The sequence below is a fragment of the Lagopus leucura genome, unplaced genomic scaffold (assembly GCF_019238085.1).
Source record: "Lagopus leucura isolate 7727_CA_CO unplaced genomic scaffold, USGS_WTPT01 Super-Scaffold_100064, whole genome shotgun sequence".
NCBI lineage: Eukaryota > Metazoa > Chordata > Aves > Galliformes > Phasianidae > Lagopus > Lagopus leucura.
This window is the reverse complement of record NW_024962308.1, coordinates 1,004,948-1,023,703: the sequence shown is the minus strand read 5'-3', so window position 1 is coordinate 1,023,703 and position 18,756 is coordinate 1,004,948. Positions and strand designations below refer to the sequence as shown.

The window sequence follows — 18,756 nt, the reverse complement described above, 5'->3', positions numbered from 1 at the left end:
GGTCCTTGGGGTCCCTTCCAACCCCAGCCATTCTGTGATTCTGTGATGAACTTGGGATATAGATGATCAGTGTGTATCAGTAAAAAGACACGTGCTGTGTGTCTGAAGCAGTGTTGTGGGCTTGCTGTTCCTCAGGCATTTCACTTGTAAGCCCTTGAAGTGGGATTGTTGGTCACTGCTTTAAAAACAGCAGGGGGAATGGAGTAAACATAACTGTAGATGGGAGCAGGCAGAGCTGGGTCTGTGAGCTCTGTGTGGCTGCAGGAGCTTTTTGCACGTGCTGTCAGTGCTTTAACCCTGCACTGTTTGGCTGTGTGTACAAATTGTGGTGATTCCTGTTCAGAACCCACAGAACCTGTGGTGCAGGGGGAGACAGAGGCAGTTACTGCAGTGCATGGTGTTGGTGCTGCTCGTGGTGTGCAGGCGGCTGCGCTGTGGGGTTTTCTGTTCCATGCCCTGCAGAATGTGATACTGATTTAAATCCTCATCTGATCCATATCAAACAGTCCTTAACTATTTCACCACATGAAAACCACAGGAAAGTGGGTGAAATGCACGAGAGTTCTTGCATTGCCCCTACTGATTTTGTTATGCTCTTGAGAGTAGAAAAGAGAACTGGCTAACAAGAGATGTGAAATGTATTTTCTCAGTGGCTTTGTATGTGTGCTCATCTGAAAGCAGTGCCAGGCTCTGGCTTTGCCTGGTGGTGCTTGATCAAAATACACACTTAGGGACAGCGTGAGTAAATTCCTCATGAAAGTCATGGCATGAAATGCACTTTTCTTAGAACACGTGGGTAGCTGAGCTTTCAGCCTAGCTGTTGTACAGTTTGAGATGCTGAGAAGTGCAGGCTTGCTTTGGAGGCTGTTTTGCAAGGAAACAAGGCTGCTCAGGGGAACATTATGAAGCCTTTTGTTGTGTGTGAGCTGCCCTACATCTCATGGTGCTGAGCAAGGCCAGGTCTGTGTGCTGCAGATGAGGAGGAGGGGTTGGGGGGTCTTGCAGTAGATTTCTGCTTTCCTGCGCTTGGCTGACCCTGCAGGGCTGTGATGGAGGAGCAGAAGCACAGAACAAAGCCTGTGGCCCTGTGGCTGGGCAGTGGGCAGGTTGTGGTGCTGGCATGGGAGGCAGTGGGGGAGGCAGCCTCGTGTTCTGTGGGAACCAGACTTTTCAGTGTAGCTGCCTCTGTTGGCTGCATTTATTCAGTTAGCAGCAGTGCTTGGGCTCGGTGCTTGTTTTTCACAGGACAGTGGTGATCTGTGTTTTTTCCTCAATCTATTAACGGAGTTCGCGGGGCAGAAAGTCCCTTCTGCCTGACTGAGTGCAGTTGTTAATGATTTAGTGAACTCACCTCAGCCTCCTGCAGAGCCATTGCAGATCGATGACTGCTGCTGGAAGCGTGGCTTTGTTGGTCAAGCTGGGATAACTTCATTTCATTTCTGCAAGACCATAAAGAGAAGCACCCTTCCAGCCCCTATGATGGCAGAAGTGAGCTGAGCTGTCAGTGTCTGCATTCTCCTGTTCGTCCCCACATTCCAGAGTGATTCCAGACATGAGTTTGCTTTGGCTGTGAAGAGTGCATCAGTGCTCAGCATCTGTGCTCTTGCAGCCAAACCTGGCACCGCGGCTCTCTGTGCTTACATTTGTGATGGACATCACCTCCAGGATTTTCACACAGCAGGACTCACAGGGCATTGCTCTTTCTGTCAGAACTTGAAGGCCGGCACCGACTCGGAGCCCCAGGGAAACGTTAGAAGGTCACTGCCCAATATAGTGTGGCACAGGGTCAAGTCTGAGATGGTACTTTTTGCTGCTGTGTCTTTTTTAGTTATTGCTGAGGCCTGCAAGGCGCCATTGACCCAGTTCAGCTGAGAGCTCTGTGAGGCTGCAAGCAACGATGAGCCCAGTGGTTTGTCTGGTCTTTTTGTGCTAATGAGGCTGTGGCTTTCTGAGGCTGGCTTCAGACATCCTGGTCCCAAAGCTGTGCTCTGTGCTGATCCCTACCAGCAATGTGTGGGCTGTTACCTGCTGCCGTGGGTGGCTCTACAGAGGAAATGCATCCTATCCTGTCTTTTGCATCAAGGGTGCTTGGATGATGTGCCGGGGCATCCCGTGTTTCCAGTCTGCTGTGCTCTTACAGGTGAACACGGAGCTGTTTTCCCTTGTTCTGCAGCTGGACCAAATGCTGGAGCTAAAAATTAACTTCCTGCGAGCGTATGTTTTTGTTTCAGTCTTCCCTCCCCTTGCAGGATTGCTGACACTTGCATACCTGACAGCCCTAGAGCTTTGGAACAGTTGGGTTAAACTTTTCCCACAGCCTCAGCTCCCCGTGGGAGCCGTGCTGTGCTCAATGGCAGTACCTGGTGTGTGCTGCTCCAGCAGTGCTCTGATAGATGTTGGTGTGGCTGCAGGAGGGAGACATCGCCTTCCTCACTCCGTTCCTGGAGTCTTACGCCGCTTGAGGAGAGGATAATGCATCTACACTTGGAATGAAGGATATGATCTATCAGAGTGCACCAGTCTCTGCCTGAACCCATCAGCTACTGCAGTCTGGCCATGCCTGTGCATACAATGGGAGGTGATGGCAGAATTCCCTGCAGGTTCTGCACGCTGGAGTACTGGAGCTCACAGCCACGCACGTGGATCAGCAGCTCCAGGACAAAGCTCTCGCTCTGTCCTTGCTGGAAAGGCATGGAGCAGAGTGGGCATTCCCAGGTGACTTGTTGATCAGCCGCACCACGCTGTGTGCTAACCACTGCTTACAGGATCAGCTCTAGGTGAATTACAGGAGCCAGCACACATGCTTCTTGTCATTGCATCTTCTCTGGAAGACCCTCTCATAGAAGTGGTGCAACCCAAACCAGAAGCAGGCACCTCTGAACGCACAGAGGAAGGAACCGCTGTCGCTCCTGTGATGGGATGACTGCTCGTGCTGCTGTCACTTGCTGTTCCTTTCCAGTCCACTAACAGAATTCTGAAATATTCTTGTCTCCTGGAAAGCATTCAAGTATTCTGTTTGCCTGAAATTGTTCCCTTCTGCATGGGAAACAACCACAGCGTTGTGCAGCTCTCGTCTGTGATGGGAATGCTCTGTTACCCCGGGTTTTTTAAGACAATCTTTGATTATCTTAGCACTGTGTGCTTGAAGACACTGATTGCTTCCCATCATACAGAGGCACATGAAGCCAGAAAGGCCCGTGCTGATGAGCTGCTCATTGTATGAAGTGCTCTGCTTTACTAAAGCAGGTGTCTTCCTTTGCCCTTCTTCTTTTCCCTCACCAACCATGATGTGAAACCTTTAATTGTGCTCTCGTGTTTCTTAGCATGTTTATATTTGGAGTTATTGCCCTGCATCGTTTTGGAGCACTTCAATTCTCTTCCAGTGAAAAAGTGCTTTCCATTCCAACAACTGATGAACAAAATCTGTCCTAAAGCTTAAGAAACTCAGGTTTTACGGTAGGTTTTCAGGGCTTGGAGCTGTTGTTCTTTCTGCAGATGGTCAAAACTTGCAGCGCTGTGGTGATGGTGGTGTCCCTGGAGCTCTCCCTTGCACCCAGGGTGAAATCCCATCTTGTGCTCAGTTGGCTCTGTGCTTTGTGGTGGTTTTCTGTGGAGCGTGTGTTTGAATGCTGAAGTCAGGATGAGCCATGGCTGCTGCTCTGCCCATATTCACAAACCCAGTCCTGCTGTCAGAAGCTTGCTGGCTGTGGGTATCCCATGCTGATGCTCCCACTTGTGTCTCTTGGCTGCTCTCCCGTGCACAGAAGACTTGCTCCATGACTTTGCTGGAACCAGGATGCCAGCCGGCCTGCGTGGCCCTCTTGGTTTCTATTGAGGATGGTTTGCTGGCCTGCTCTTCTTGGAATTCTCAGCCTCTGTTCGGCTTTGGCTCTCCTGACACCAAGTGCTCTGTTTCTGATCTTCATTCTCTTACAGGCCGCTGCTTTTTCCATCTCCTGTGTGCTGGTTGTTTGCATAGCAGCTGTGCCACGAGTTCCCTGCTCAGCCACGCAGCCCTTCTGACACTCCCACTCCTTTTCCCACATTAGGCCCTGTTCTTGTAGGCTTCAGCAGGCAGTCTTCCCAGGCCTTAGCATCCAGTGCTGCCTTCCAGACCCGATGAGATAATGCTTTGAAAACACTTATTTCTGACTAAGCCTCCAGTGCCTGAGCTTTGGGACCTGCTTGCCAGCCACGTGCTGGGAAGTGTGAGATGATGAAGGCCATTTCTGGCATCCGTTGCCCAGCTCACCCTGCAGATCCCTTCATCCATATGAGCTGGGTCTGCATGGAGCTGTGCAGCCTCTGCTGTCCCAGGGCGCAGCTCCATGGAGTCAGCGTGCATCATCACTGCTTGTTCAGGCCTCCATTCCTCTTTGAATTGCTAGCTTTCATTTTCTTTAATTCACCAATTTAGTAAGCAGCGGCCAGGAACACTTGAGGAAATGAGCTCAGCAGTTGCAGAGGTAACTTCTCCATATGAAGATGGGTGTGTGGTGGGACAGAGGTTGAGGATGAGCTGTGGCCTTGGCTGCCATGCCCACCTCCCTTCAGATTCATTGCACCGCATGCGTTGTTTTCCTCTCAGCCGTCATTACCAGAGCTCTTTCCAATGGGAGTGGATTTCTCCCAATGGGGTCGGCAGTTCCCAAGTCCTCTTCATTTTCTCACCAGCTCAGGGTGCCCACAGGAGTCCGATGTGGCAGCACTGTGAGCCGAGTGCAAGGCAAACAGCAGCTGCTCAGCACTTTGCTGTGCTGTGCCAATGTCTGCTGAGCAGCAGGGCTGTGCTGGCATCACCTGCGTGCAGAGGAGATGAAACACGGGGATGAAGGAGAAGCTTCTGCGTTGTGTGATTCCATCTGGGTGTAGCACTCCCACCCCCTTCTCATTTCTGTGCTGGTCAGAGAGAAGCCATCAGTTTCATTTAGCGACGGCTTCTTTTTAGTTTGGAAACTGGATTTCTGGAGCTGAAGGCTGCCCTAGCAAGGCCAAGGGATGCACTGCCCTGAAAGCCCAGCTGGGTGCTGTCTGCTGACTGCTGTTCTGTCCACCTTGGCTTCTGTCCCTGCCCTCTCTTCTCGCAGGGTGTTCTGATCAGGAGTTGTCATTGAGGAGTGGGAAAGGTGCAGAGTTGTGCTCAGGTGAAGGTAGTAAAGAAAAGACATGGGGGATGTGGTCACTGTCTGGGTAACTGGGGGGTGGGCAGCAGGAGGGGTGAGCACGTATAAGCTGGAGGACAGCATTCTCACAGGAACGAATGGGTATGAAGTAAATAGGGATAAACTTGGAGCCACTTTTGGAAAGGCAGAGCTTTGGAGGGGGATTTCTAGGATGTGCTCTCAGATTGGAGGTGCTGGGGTGAAAGCCCCGTGGATTTCCCTCCTTGTTTGGGGGGGGGGCAGTAGGTACAGTGTAACTGCAGGGCTTTGGCCTGGGTGGTGACTTTTGGTCCCCTGTATCCACAAGCATGGTTACGTGTGTATGGCATAAAAACCAAAGTAGCTTAGCCTGCCTTGTCACTGATCTCAGACTGTGCATCAGCACTTAAGCCATCCAAGGCTCTGCAGGACAGCTGCTGGCCAAGGAACAGCAAATTCTCCCCATGTTCTGGGGACTGAATGCAAGGAAGCAGAGCAGGACCTGCTCTGTTCACCTGCTCTGTGCTGAGGCCCAGAACTGTGAGGGCAGCTTGGCAGGGCGATGCTGCACTGAGGGGTGCAGACAGTGCTATGGGAGCAGCTCTCCTCGCCCGGGGATGTGGCCTGGATCTTTAGGGGCTGCTCACAGAATTGGGACCCAGTTCTGCTGATGTGGCTTTTGTCAGAAGCTGGGGCTGCGATACCCTGCCTATGGAGCGAGCCCTGCGCACCATCTCTGCGTGGTGTGGGCTCCCTCTTGGGCTCATCTTTGTTTTCTTAGGTTACTATGCTTGGCTCCATGTGATGAACGTGTTTCTAATTGATAAATAATGCATTTTCTTAATTAGGAGAAAAAAAACTCAGATAAGCAATTGTGGGCTAACCATCTGTGACTGGGATTTCAGAGCTGTACCTCACCACAGTGTGCATTTCCTGTTCCATTTGCTGAAGTCATCTGTAGGTCTGTAAAGGAGGAAGGCCTAGAGGGAAGATCTGAGATCCTCTGTTGTGTTTGTTTGTGTGGCAGTTCAATATCAGAGTAAATGTGTGTCAGGAAGGTTTGCTCTGTGCTGGTGGAGGTGTTTTGATGCATGGTGAGAGGGCAGGGTGCTGCTCCTGCACGAGGGCCTGGCTTGGCATGGATTTGGCATCTTTCAAAAGCGAGTGTGGCAATTAACAGGGGCTGTTTATACAACGAAATGGGCGACGTGGCGTTAATTGGGTTTAGATGGGCTGGTGATGTATTGCATCTCATAACAAAGCAGATGAAGGCAGAAATGTGCCAGGCAGCTCTTCCTTGCCAGCAGAGACTGCTGCAGAGCCGAGCAGGGTTGTCAGGAGAGCCCCTAAGTGGGGAGCCTGCATCCCTGTGCTGCTGTAGCACGCAGAGCAGATAAATATCCACTGAAATGTCCTTTGCCTGAAATGTTCCAACGAGTTTTGCACTGTTACTCTCAGATTCTTTTCATAAGAGTTAAGTGTTGTCTTCAGGGCTACTTTTGCTGTCACACTTCAGCTCTGCCTGCTCTGGGCCCCCAGCTGCTCATAAGCTCTACAGATATATGAAGGAATGAGAGCTTTTTCTCTCTTGTGTCCAGGAGTGAAGGCTGAACCAAAGCACACAAACGCGTTGTTTGGTGGCTGCTCACCCAGGAGTTCGGCTGCTGACACCTTTCACTTCCTGCTCTACCTGCAGGAAGTGGACCTGTGCCTTTGTTCCCCGTGAGGTTTGCAGCACTGCTCCTGAATTTACAGCTGGGGGATCATTGAGATGAAGTGTTCTCCACGGTGTCCGAAGCAGCAAATAAGAGCTTGGGGTTCTTTCATACCATGCATGCCAACCTTGGGAAAGTTCCTTGGTGTGTTTAAATATTTGCATGATGGATTATGTTGGAGTTCATTTTCCTCCTTTGCACTTGCTTCAGTTTTGGTGGTGATAACTCTCTGGCAAGGGCTGATCTAAAACAATGTGTTCTTCCCTGCAGGACACAGCTTAGGCTATGGTTTTGTGAACTACGTTACTGCAAAGGATGCAGAAAGAGCAATAAATACACTGAACGGCCTCAGACTGCAGTCAAAAACTATCAAGGTAGGACGTACAGATGAGTCTGTGACAACAGCCTTGTAATAAGCTTGTAATCAGGATGCTGATTGGTTCTGGTGGTGTGGCCATGATTCTTCCCTTTGCCCTGGCAGTTTTCTTTTGCCCACCTGCCTTTCCTGAACTCCAGGAAATTAAACGGAAGAAGCTTGCGTTGTTCATCGGGGTCTAAACGTGACAACTGATGACAATAAGCTGCTCTCTCCATTTAAACAGACCCCCTTTTATATTTAATTTCAATGATTGATTTGTTTCAAGGTCTCCTATGCTCGTCCAAGTTCTGAAGTTATCAAGGACGCTAATTTATACATCAGTGGGCTCCCGAGGTCGATGACACAGAAGGATGTAGAAGATATGTTCTCACGTTTTGGACGCATCATCAATTCCCGTGTGCTCGTGGATCAAACCACAGGTGGGTCCAATTGCATCAGGTGGGACTGTGATGCACAGCACCTCCGGTGCCTCCTCAGAGTCTGGCTGTTCTTGGGCTGATTTAAGCCAGTTTGGTTCCTTTCTGGCAAACTGTGGCACCTGGGGTCAGCATGGACACGAGTGGGACACGCTGTCCTTTTTTGATGTGGTCTTGGTTTTGCGTTCTGTTTTTAAGCACAAGGAATGGCTGAGGCTGCTAAGCACCGTGCTGGGCTGCAGTCTGAGCTCCTCACTCTGTGTTTTCACCACCAGTTGTACCAGGCTGAGCTGCTGCTTTGCCACATCTCTGCTGCTCTGACATTCAGCGCAGTGCGTTCCTGCCGCGCTGCTGGCCAGCATTTAATTCTTACCAACACAGCTGCTATTCACGGGTGAACACCAAGCTCCAGATGGAAGCACCAACGTGTTTCCTCCTTTATGCTAACTTGGAATTCACTCACGCAATTTCTTGATACTTTAAAACCACCTGAGGTGTTGAACGGTCCTCTGTGGTTACTACAGACCAGAAGAATGAAGCTCAGATGTGAATTACTGCCCTGGAATTTTCTGAATATTATGGCTTAAAAACAAAACCAAAACCACCACCACCAGAACGCCCTAAAGAACAAAGAAATTCCTTTGTTAATTGCTAAGTTCAGGGGGGACTGAAGCTGACTTGGTGTTATGGATGTGTTTTCAGTTCTAATTTCTTACCTCGTGATTTCCAGCTGTATGACTGAATAGTTGGGCTTGTCCTGTGACCTGAGCACTCTGGTTTTTCCAGCAGCCCATCTGTCACTTAGGAAAGTACTTCTGCACATACACTCTGCTGTTAACAAGGCGTGCAGTGGATTAGAATAGAAATCAATGGGGAATGAGGTGTGATACAGTGAGGTGAATTCAGACACGGCCGCAGGCTTGCTTGTACACATGGCTTAAGGAGCAGCTTTGATCTCTATGAGCAGTGGGCTGCAGTTTAGTGTGGGCAGTCAGCAGTGTGAAGTCTTACCATGTACATAGGCCGCTCTGAAAGTAATGCCTCCAATTTATCTCCGTGAAAACTACGAGTGTCACAAAGAGCATCGTAATGCCCTCTGGTGGATCACGTTCTCAGCCACAAAATGCTGTTTTTTCACTGTGATCACCACCATGAGCTATGCATTTTCCCCAGCACGCACAAGAGCTGCATGCAGTGGAGGTGATGCTCTGTTTCACAGCTGCCACAGTGGCATTCCATGCCAGGAAGATGTTGCCCACAGAGTCCACCTTTCATCAGATGGAACTGAGAAGCCCCAAATCTGCTCTATGCAGTGGGTGCACATCACGTTCCTCTCTGCAGGCTGTGTCTTGAACTTTTTCTTCACTGGGGAAACCAGCCCTCCATGGACTGCTGGTTTGACTCTGGCTGGCAGAGGTGGCACCACCTCTCATCAGGAGTAGTGATGCAACCCAGGAAACCCTCACCTTCAGCCTCGTGTTGGCTCAGCAGGTCCTGGCGAACTGGCAGATGGTATTCTTTCTGTTCCTGTGTGAGCAGTTGTGGGACCCACCTGGCTCAGCCTTTGTGATATCCCAGCACTGCCACCATTGCTTCCAACACATTGAAGCCAGTTTTCAATTCTATATGCAGTTCCCAGTTTGCGGATGAGCTGATCAGGATGGTCTTCATTTCGTGGTGTAACAGCTGTGTGCCATCTCCAGTGTGGCTTCTCTTTCACATCACTGCTGGAATTCACCACCCACCCCTCGCTGGGTTCCCAACTGCTGTTTGGTCTCCAGTAAACACACAGTAAGGATCAAAGCATGTCCATGGGACGTGCGTGGCAACAAAATGTAATGGCATATTGGTGGGAAGGTTCATCCCCTACTGCCACCCCACCAACATCTACCTCTGAGATCGTGGACCAACATCGTGGAATAGGAGGCATTACTTTCAGAGCAGCCCTTGTGCCTCCCTCCGAGCTGATCCCCCGTGCAGGGAACTGCTGCTCAGTGCTCCAGTCTGATCAGGCACTGTAAATGTGGATGCAGGTGAGATCTGGATACCCATCTGCAGGCACTGCCAAGCTGAGCAAGAGAATCCCGTCCTTCTGTCCTGGGGAGAGAAGGATTCATTTTCTGTAAGTGATGTCTGCACGGCTCTGAGCTGGTGATGTAGATCACAGCTGTAGGTAGAAGCAAGAAAGAAGGCACAGGAAGCTTACTGCTGGAAGTGTCCCAAGATAGCTGCCCTCCTCTGCCAGCAGGACCTGTGTAGCTCTGTCCCACTCAGATGCCCCTGTAGAGCGAGGTGGCAGATGCTGTCAGAGAGCAGTGAGGAGTAATGCTGATCCTGCTGATCCTGCTGGTGACGGCGCTGTGTGGTTGTGTCAGCCCAGAAGGTGCAGCTCCTGACACAGGCGGTCAGCACAGGATGTATTTTGGGTCTCATCATGCACACATCACCTGGGCGTCTGTTCCTGGACTGCACAGCTCCATCGGTGCTCAGCTCTGGGCCTGGCTGGGGCTGTGCTTCAGGGCTCACCTCCAGCAGAGGCCATCCTCCAGCTTTCAAGGCCTGATCTGTTCCAAGACACACCTCTACTGTATCTCAGATGAACCAAGGGAGAAGCACAGTGACCCTCTGTTGGGATGGTCTGCCTGGTGGCATGCAGTCAATAGGATGAGATGTCATTTCCAGACCTTCTCCCGACGCCCTGAACACAGCCATGCCTTCCCTCACACCATTCTGGGGCAGTTTGAGGGTACGGATTCCCTTCTGCCTGCCACGTCCCCACATCACGCTGTATTCCTCCCCTACACAGAGGTAACCACGTTCAGTTCAGTGGGGTGTGATGGTTCATGGTGCAGGTGTGCAGAAGTGCAAGTCGTTGCTTCGGCCACATTACTGAAATAGGGGACCTGGCATGGGTGAAACCGTGCATCCGGGAGGGTTAAACACCTCCTGCTGTGGTCTGCAAGTGTGCCTTAGGGCTGGAAAACTGAAAATGTTTGGAAAATCAGTGCCAATTTTGTATTTGCAAGTGATTTCTGGTGATACAGTAATCAGAACCATCATGAGCTTTCTGGTTTCATTTTTCTCCCCTTTGTGGGGTTCTTTTTGAGGGGGGGTGAATTTCAAATGCCTTTTGTTGTTGTTAATGGGAAATGTCATTTGATGCTCGATGTCACAGAGTTTGACCATGTTGGGTTTTCTTTACCTTCAGCACGTGGCAGGTGTGAGCTCACTGGTTGGTAGCAGTGGCACGAGCTCCTTGGTTTGCCTTTTGGTTCTGAGTTTTGTGTGTGATTCTCTAGCTGCTGATGAACCAGTAGTAAATGCAGACAACTTGAAAGCTACGACCGCAGAGATTTTTAACCTTTTAATTTTTACTTTCAAGATTATTTTGCGTTTATCCTGAATTTCATTTATTTGTTTTGTTTTTTTTTTGTTGTTGTTTGTTTGTTTGTTTGTTATTTTTCTTTTTCTTTATCGATTTGGTTAAAAGGTTTATCCAGAGGGGTCGCATTTATCCGGTTTGACAAAAGGTCAGAAGCAGAAGAGGCAATTACAAATTTCAATGGTCACAAACCCCCAGGTTCCTCCGAACCCATCACGGTGAAGTTTGCAGCCAATCCCAACCAGAACAAAAACGTGGCACTGTTGTCCCAGCTGTGTCATTCACCAGCGAGGCGGTTCGGAGGGCCGGTCCACCACCAGGCGCAGAGATTCAGGTAGGTTAGGAGGGATCCTGGTTGCAGCTGCATGCCGAGGCTCCTCATTGCAGCGCTGTGCAGCGCGATGTGAACGGATCGCTGAATTCAAAGGCAATGAAGAGTGAAACCTCACTTGTAAAACGTGTGTTGAAGCCAGCGGTGCGAAGGCGCAGGCAACTGTGTGTCGCCGCGGCTCAGCGCGCTGCAGGTGCCCGTCTCAACAGATCCCCACTCTGTCGTCCCTGTATCTGAATGCAGATCTATTTTGGCAGCTTTTAATTACAGCTCTGAACCATTGGTTCCAGCAGAGGGGGAAAATTAGTAAAGCACAGTAAGTTGGGAAAACCGTGTGTTTGAGGAGGAGGTCGGCTGGGGTTTCGACCTCTGTCTCCTCCTGGTGAGGTCAGGGAGGTGGTTGGGTCATGGCAGCGTTCCTCTGCTTCCTGAGCTGTGGAAATCATTCTGCACTTGGCTCCTGAGATTTGCTGTATCTGCTTTGGATTTGAATAGACTGAATTTGAAGATGAGTTGCCTTAGTTGCTTAAAGAAGAATGCTGATGCTCAGGAGCACGTGTTGAGCTTGCTGTCCTGCAGATGAGATACTGGCTTTGTTCTGAGGCATTCCTGATAGTTTGAGTTCTTGCCCTGTTGAGAATTGACATCTGATTTTTCCCTCCTCTGAGTTACGGATTAGCTCAGGAACACCTGGACTGCAAAACGCAGGGCAGTCGACGCAGTACCAGCATTGTGGTGACCATAGCAGAGCTGTTCAGAAGAGCCAGGCACAGCAGGAACAGGGCTTCTGTCATCTGCTACCTTATAGGAAACATAAAAATCCTTACCACGTGATTGGACACTTAGAGAGGCTGTGTGTGCTCCAAATCTGCCATCCCTGAGCAATCTGCTTCCTTTCTGCTGTAGCTCAGGGGGTTCCATGCAGGCGCTCCCCAGCTCTCCTCAAGCTCTGGCCTTTCTGTTGCATTCCCTCTCCTGGGCAGCTCCTGCTCCCAGCTGTGAGCTTGCTGCTGGAGGAGGAACAGAGGATGATCTGTTGGGTTGGCTGAGGTAGTGGAGGAGCAGGCCTGGGTTACGGCTTGCTGCTCTGGGCAGGTAATGGAGCTGAGGTGAAGCTTCTCCAGTTGACTTGAAGAGCTGTCTGTTTCTCTTCATGTCTTGAGTGTGTCCAGAGAGGGGCAGTGGAGCTGTGAGGGGTCTGGAGCCCACATGTTAATGGGCAACAGCTGAGGGAATGGGGTGGGTCAGCCTGGAGGAGGCTCAGGAGGACCTCACTACTCCCTGCAACTGCCTGAAAGGAGGCTGCGATGGGGGAAGGTCAGCCCTGCTCCAGGTAACAGCAATGGGACCAGAGGGAATGGCCTCAGGTTGTGCCAGGGTAGTTCAGCTTGGGTAATATAGGGACAATTTCTTCTCCAGAAGAGTGGTCAGAGGCTGGAACGGGCTGCTCAGGGGGTGGTGGATCACCATCCCTGGAGGTGTTCAAGGAACGTGTGGATGTGGTACTGAGGGACGTGGTGCAGTGGGCAGCATTGGTGATAGGAGGGTGGTGGGACTGGGTGATCGTGGAGGTCTTTTCCAGCCTTGGTGGTGATTCTGCCATTCTTTGGGAGTTTGGCCAGCACATCCACTGTCCCACAGCCCTTATTTCCTCCCACTCTTCAGGCTAACTGCAGGGGGTTGGAAGTTGATCCTTGAGGTCCTTTCCAACCCGAGCCATCCTACGCTTCTATGATGCTGACAGTTAGAGCACTTGATGCTGTGTGAAAGCTTAGGGGCCGTGGCTTGGGCTGGGCCTTGTCTGCCTTCTGCAGTGTACAAAGCCTGCTGAGATGATCAGCTGCCCCCAGAGAGCTCCCAGCCTGCAGAAATGATGCTTTTGTCGCTACTCCTGAGGCTGAATACTTCAACTAGCATTATGATTATGCTCCATCTCGTTCCATCATACGATGGAAGGTAAATCCAGGATTAAGTCTTTTGTGTCTCTAATTTGTGATTATGAATTTCTACAGATATTGCTCAGATCCTTTCCTGAACATTCCTTTAATCCCTTCTAGTTCCTGCAGTGTTTGTGGCTTGCAGCTCACATCAGGGCTGGCCTTCATGGGCAGCGGATCTCCGTGTGTTGAACTCTTCAGGAGTCAAGGTTCCAAAGGCTGAAAATCCAGACCAAAGTCCCCAGCTGCCCTATGTACTCTTCTACAGTTCACCATTTTTATGCTAGAAGAATGTTTGTTGGCTTGGGTTTAGTTGTTTTCTATTTCTTGCAAATCTTGAAAATAGTGCTAGGTAAGCTGAAGTCTTCCAGGCTTGTTGAGAGTTAGAGCTTAAGAATGTAACTTTGGAGATGGTGCTCTAGCGTGTTTAAAGTCAGCCCTGCAATGTATTGAAGATGTGGAGGTTGGTGGCCCTGCCTGTGGCAGGAGGGTTGGTATCTGATCCTTGGGGTCCCTTCCAACCCAAGCCATTCTGTGAGTGAATCTGTTTCATAAGAGTTAGCAAAGGGGCATTTGTATAAACTTGCAAAATGAAAGTTGACAGATAAAGATTGGGCTTACAATGGGGCTGTGACTCAACCTGGCAGGCAGGTTCTCTGACAGGGGGGAAAATCAGGGAGGAAAAACAGCAGCACTTCACAGCTGAGGTAAAAACTATTTGCTAAGACAGGAAAGAAAGAGAAATACGTGTATTATCACCATTACTGCTACATACTGCTTACAAGTGATGCACGATGCAGTTGCTCACCTCCCACTGGCTGATGCCCAGCCTGCCCTCAGCACTGCAGGTCAAACACCCCTCTGGCCAGTGCAGGTCAGCTGTGATGGGGCTGTTTGGGTTTTGCTTGTTTTGATAAACCTGAAGCATTTCTGTGAGTCAAAAAGCTGAAAGAGGAGAACTTGTTTGAAATGAGTTGTGCTCAAAGCATGGCAGGGCTTAGTGTTTCCCATGATTTTGCACATTCTAGATTTGTTATCCTCTGCCTTTCAAGCCCCATCTCCTCTGCAGCACGTATTGTGGTGGGGTCTTGCTGCCCTGGGGCTTTGTAGCAGGCAGGTGCTGCTGGAACCAACGCTGCATGGCTCTGAGCTCAGGGATTCCTGCACACAGCGACCCAAGACTGGTGATCTGTTGAGATGAACCTTTTCCTGGTAGGAATTAAGATAAGGAGATGATTACTCACAGAGAAGAGTTAGAAAGCTGAAAAGTGTCTGTTGGGGGAAAAAAAAAAACAAACCAAAAAACAAAGAAAGAACTACAAGGATATGAAGCATGCCAACAGAGGAACGTTTTCATATGGAAGCAAAATAAATGCTGAGTAGATGTCACAGAACTACGTGGGTTAGCGCGTTTCATTCTGCTCCTCTTAACCGCTTTCTCAGTTTTACTGTAGTGCAAGGATTCCCAAACTCGGATGTGCTCGGGGTTGGCCAGCAGTGGCAGCAGCAGTGAGTACCTGCAGCGTGAGCTCAGGGGCAGCCGCGCCAGCAGCAGGCTGGGCTGCAGGCAGCAGCGGTGCCCAGAGGGGAGGGCTGTGCCCCGCAGGCTCCCCCTGGGCCAGGAGGGTCTCCCAGCTCAGCTGCCCTGGGAGGTGAGCTCCCCTGGAGAGCCGGGGCTGCGGGTTGGGGCCGAGCTGATCGCTAAGCGTGATGCACCCACTGCGCACGGTGCTGATGTGGCTGCCCTGCCTCTGTGCTGCCCTGCGGCTCTGCTCCCTGTCCTCCTCGTTCACGCTGCTGCAAGCCCTCTCTTCCATACGAAGGCAGCTCCTGTCTTTACACAGGGTGAGGAAAAAGTCAGCGGGGAAGTGCTGGGCACTGCGTGCCGTGCTCGCTGCCCAGACATGCGTTCCCTGTTTCCTCCAGGTCAGCAGAGAATCAGGATCTGCCACCGCCATGTCCTTGGCAGAGAGCAGCACGTGTACCGCATTTAAGTGGTTTGCATATCACCAGTGGTACACCACAGTTTGGGAACCCCTGGTATAGTATAATTATATTTCTACAATCACGTGGCCTCTCATTTTTGTATAATACATAAGCAAAAGGGATCAAATGGAGGTTTTCTGCTTTAACTTTCGCATTTCCTGACCTTTGAGTGCTTAGCTGTGCAACCGTAACATTGCATTAAAATGTCCTAAAGCTCTGAATTTCCAGGACAAAGAGCAGAAATAGAAGATTAGAGGGGACTGATATGTGGCTTACGGGAGGAAAGAAAATAATGCAAAGCAAGATATAACAGAAAATAATTGTATCTTCTTACTCACATGCCAGAGGGTAGATTTAAGAGCGGGCAGGTGGTGGTGAGATACCCAGTTCAGTCAAGTCAGATGAGTTCAGGGTATGGAGTTGGCATAAAGTGGGTGAGAAGAGAACCGTAAATACTTAAAACTCATGCACTGTTTTTACATTTGAAAACCACTGCAGTTAAGAGGTGTTCATACCTGGAATTAAGGAATGATAAACCAAAATGTCAGTTCTGGAGCTAGAAGTGTGGGGCAGCCCAGCTGCGGAGGGTGGCCTGGGGAAGCACCAGCATGTCCTTGGCTCTGTTCTTGTCCTGGTCCACAGAAAGAGATTGAAATTAGCGCACGCACAAACGCTACTCCTGAAAGAAACCCTCAGACTTGGGGGGTTCCCAATGTGCTACTGCAGAGCCAGAAAAAAATAAAAGGATATTGGCACAGCTGAGGATATTGGATGTTGGAGCTGAGGGTGGCTGGGGTCAGGCTGGGCTGCGGGGAGGGGCTGCGCATCGCCCCGTGCTCCAGCAGTGCTGCCCTGCGTTCCAAGGGTTGACCTGAGTCCCCTGTGGAGGTGCTGGCCTAAACTTGCCTTGGGGCGGCGCCACGGCTGCCTGTTTGTGAGGGCAGTTCCCTGTAGGGATAAGTGAAGCACGCGGAACACGTAGCGCTGCTTCTCCTGGCCGCTGTCACTGTGGTTGATTGTCAATTGAATGCCTAAACGTTTCTTTCTGGCGGTTTTGATATCCGTGTAGAAAATATTCATTCTCAGTCGCTTCCCGTTCAAGTTGATTTGCTGAATTGAATTGAACTTTTACATGCAATATTGTGCTTTTTATTTGCTAGGTTCTCTCCTATGGGTGTAGATCACATGAGTGGGCTTTCTGGTGTAAATGTTCCAGGAAACGCATCTTCTGGCTGGTGTATCTTCATCTACAACCTTGGTCAAGATGCTGATGAGGGAATCCTCTGGCAGATGTTTGGCCCCTTTGGTGCGGTTACCAATGTGAAAGTTATTCGGGATTTCAACACCAACAAGTGCAAAGGTTTTGGTTTTGTGACCATGACAAACTATGAAGAAGCTGCAATGGCCATAGCAAGTCTTAATGGCTACCGCCTGGGGGACAAAATCTTACAGGTTTCCTTCAAAACCAACAAGTCCCACAAATAACTTGCTCGTGCTTTTTGTATGGAATAGATAATGGAGTGACAGAAGTTGAAACATTTTTGTTAGTGTAAAACTCATTTTGCGCCAATTTTCACAAGTGTTTGTCTTAGTCTAAATGAGAAGTGGAAAAGGTTTTATATTCTGGGATGCAACTGACATGTTCAAATGTTTGAAATCCCACAATGTTAGACCAATTTTAAGTTGCTTTAAGTTATTTCATTTAAAAACATGTTAAAAAAAAAAATAATAATAATAACAACCCCCTGAAATCTGAAGTAGATTGCATTTAACTAGACCCTCTGGATGGTGGTAAAATTGAAGCATGCTTTCACTTATGAGACTAACATTTGTTCCATTGAATGTTGTCTGCAAAAACTGGAATCTCTTCTAAAAACTATCAGGCTGAATTAATGGATTTGCTTGTTTCTCATGTTGTTGTTTTTCTCACCCATTCTCTGACCCCTCTGCCCCCCCCCCCCCCCCGACTCTCTAGTATGGAAGAAAAGTTGAGAAATACTAATGTTTTAGTTGACAGTAAATTTGTTTTGCCGATTAATACTCATTGCTACGTGTCGTTGAGGATTACGCTTTATAAAGTCGAGGTCTTGTAAGTAGTAGCATGCCAGCATAACTTTTAACACCATTGATGAGGTAAGTTGCACACCGAGCAGTGGCCCAGCTGTCAAATTGAAAGGTTTTAGCAACATTTCCTTTTAAAGCCCAACATTTTTAATAGGAACGGACCAAAGAGTTTCAAAGAAACTCCGGGAAGATTTCAGAGTCAAAATGAAACTCCACAAAAGTGTGAATATGTGTCGCTACGTTATCAAACTGAATCTCTTCTGTCCAGATATTTAATGCATGGTGCACTACTTACTGGTACATTATAACGCAGCAAGATACTCGTTTTCAAAGATCATTATAGTCTGAATTCCTTTGGTAGTTCTATTTTGTAAAGAAAAAAAAAATTGTAAACATTTGAGCATTGTATTTCTCGCATCCCTTCTAATGAGTGCTAGATTTTTCTATTTTAATAGGATTTTGTTTTGACAACTAGCTTTACTTATTGAACACTCAGCAGAAAAGTACTTACGACTTGCAAGTTAGATATTAACAAAGAAAACCCTTTGATTTGTAGATTTAAAGATTAATCCCCCAAGTTTTCTGCAGACTGCCTTGAAACTTTGAGTTGTTCTGTTTCTGTTAATTTTCTTTTGCTTTTTTGTGTTTTTTGTTTGTTTTTACTTTTGCATTTAAGAACATTAAATTTGATTTTGTTTTGCTCAAATTTTGTTTTGTTTTTTATTTTCTGTTATTTTTTTGCTTAAGTATTGCACAAAACGTCCAGCTTTCAAGAAAGTGTTGTTTTATAAAGAGCGTAGTTCCTCTTAAAGAGTCTTAATTTCGTCCTTTGACAGATGAGTAGAAGAAAAAGGGATGTGAAATGAGGGCACTGCAGTCCATCTGTCACATAGAGCCTGCGTTCCCCGGGCTGACGTAACGCTGCGGTGCTCCTTGGTAGGAGGCCTGGGACGGATTTGGGGTACAGGCTGTGTGAGGGTGCTGCGTGTGGTAGAGACGTGCTCTGTGCGACCTCCAGGTAGGTTCAGTTGCCAAAAAGTTAGGGCAGATGGGAAAGCTGGGTCAGTTCTGTTGCAGTGTCTCCTTTTCGTGTGAACCTCTGCCGGTCCCAAGCTGCGTTCCTGTGCCAGAGGCTGATCCTGGCTGCCTGCAGCACTCCCATCCCCTGCTGACCTTGCCTTGCGCTGGAGAACCTCACTTTCCTTCTTGCAGCAGGACTAGCAGTCACCCCAGGAAACCTGCACTTCATCTCTGCACAGCACAGCCTGAGAGCAGCTGAACGCACTGCCCAGCTCCGGTGCTTGTTCTCAGCATTGCCTGGGATCTGCTGCTGCTGGTAGCTGTGGGGTACGGATAGGGCGCAGCGAGCGTCTCCCGCTGCCTTTGAGCAACGTAGGCAGTGTTT

The 18,756-nt window shown here is 49.2% G+C and overlaps 2 protein-coding genes across 2 annotated transcripts in view; one reads left to right on the top strand and one right to left on the bottom strand.

Moving 5' to 3' along the window:
* RAX2 (retina and anterior neural fold homeobox 2) overlaps nt 1–1,372 on the bottom strand; it is a 2,524-nt gene extending 1,152 nt beyond the window's left edge. Inside the window, exon 1 of the mRNA XM_042886803.1 lies at nt 1,352–1,372. Coding sequence (XP_042742737.1) covers nt 1,352–1,372 — 21 coding nt within the window. The remainder of the gene's footprint in view (nt 1–1,351) is intronic.
* A 5,735-nt stretch (nt 1,373–7,107) lies between these two features.
* ELAVL1 (ELAV like RNA binding protein 1) lies at nt 7,108–18,026 on the top strand (the record flags this gene model as incomplete). Its single annotated transcript, XM_042886802.1, has 5 exons — nt 7,108–7,230; nt 7,501–7,654; nt 11,142–11,367; nt 15,228–15,341; nt 16,448–18,026. Coding segments are annotated over 5 exons (942 nt in total), but the record flags the coding sequence as incomplete, so codon positions are not given.
* Nucleotides 18,027–18,756: the final 730 nt, after the last annotated feature.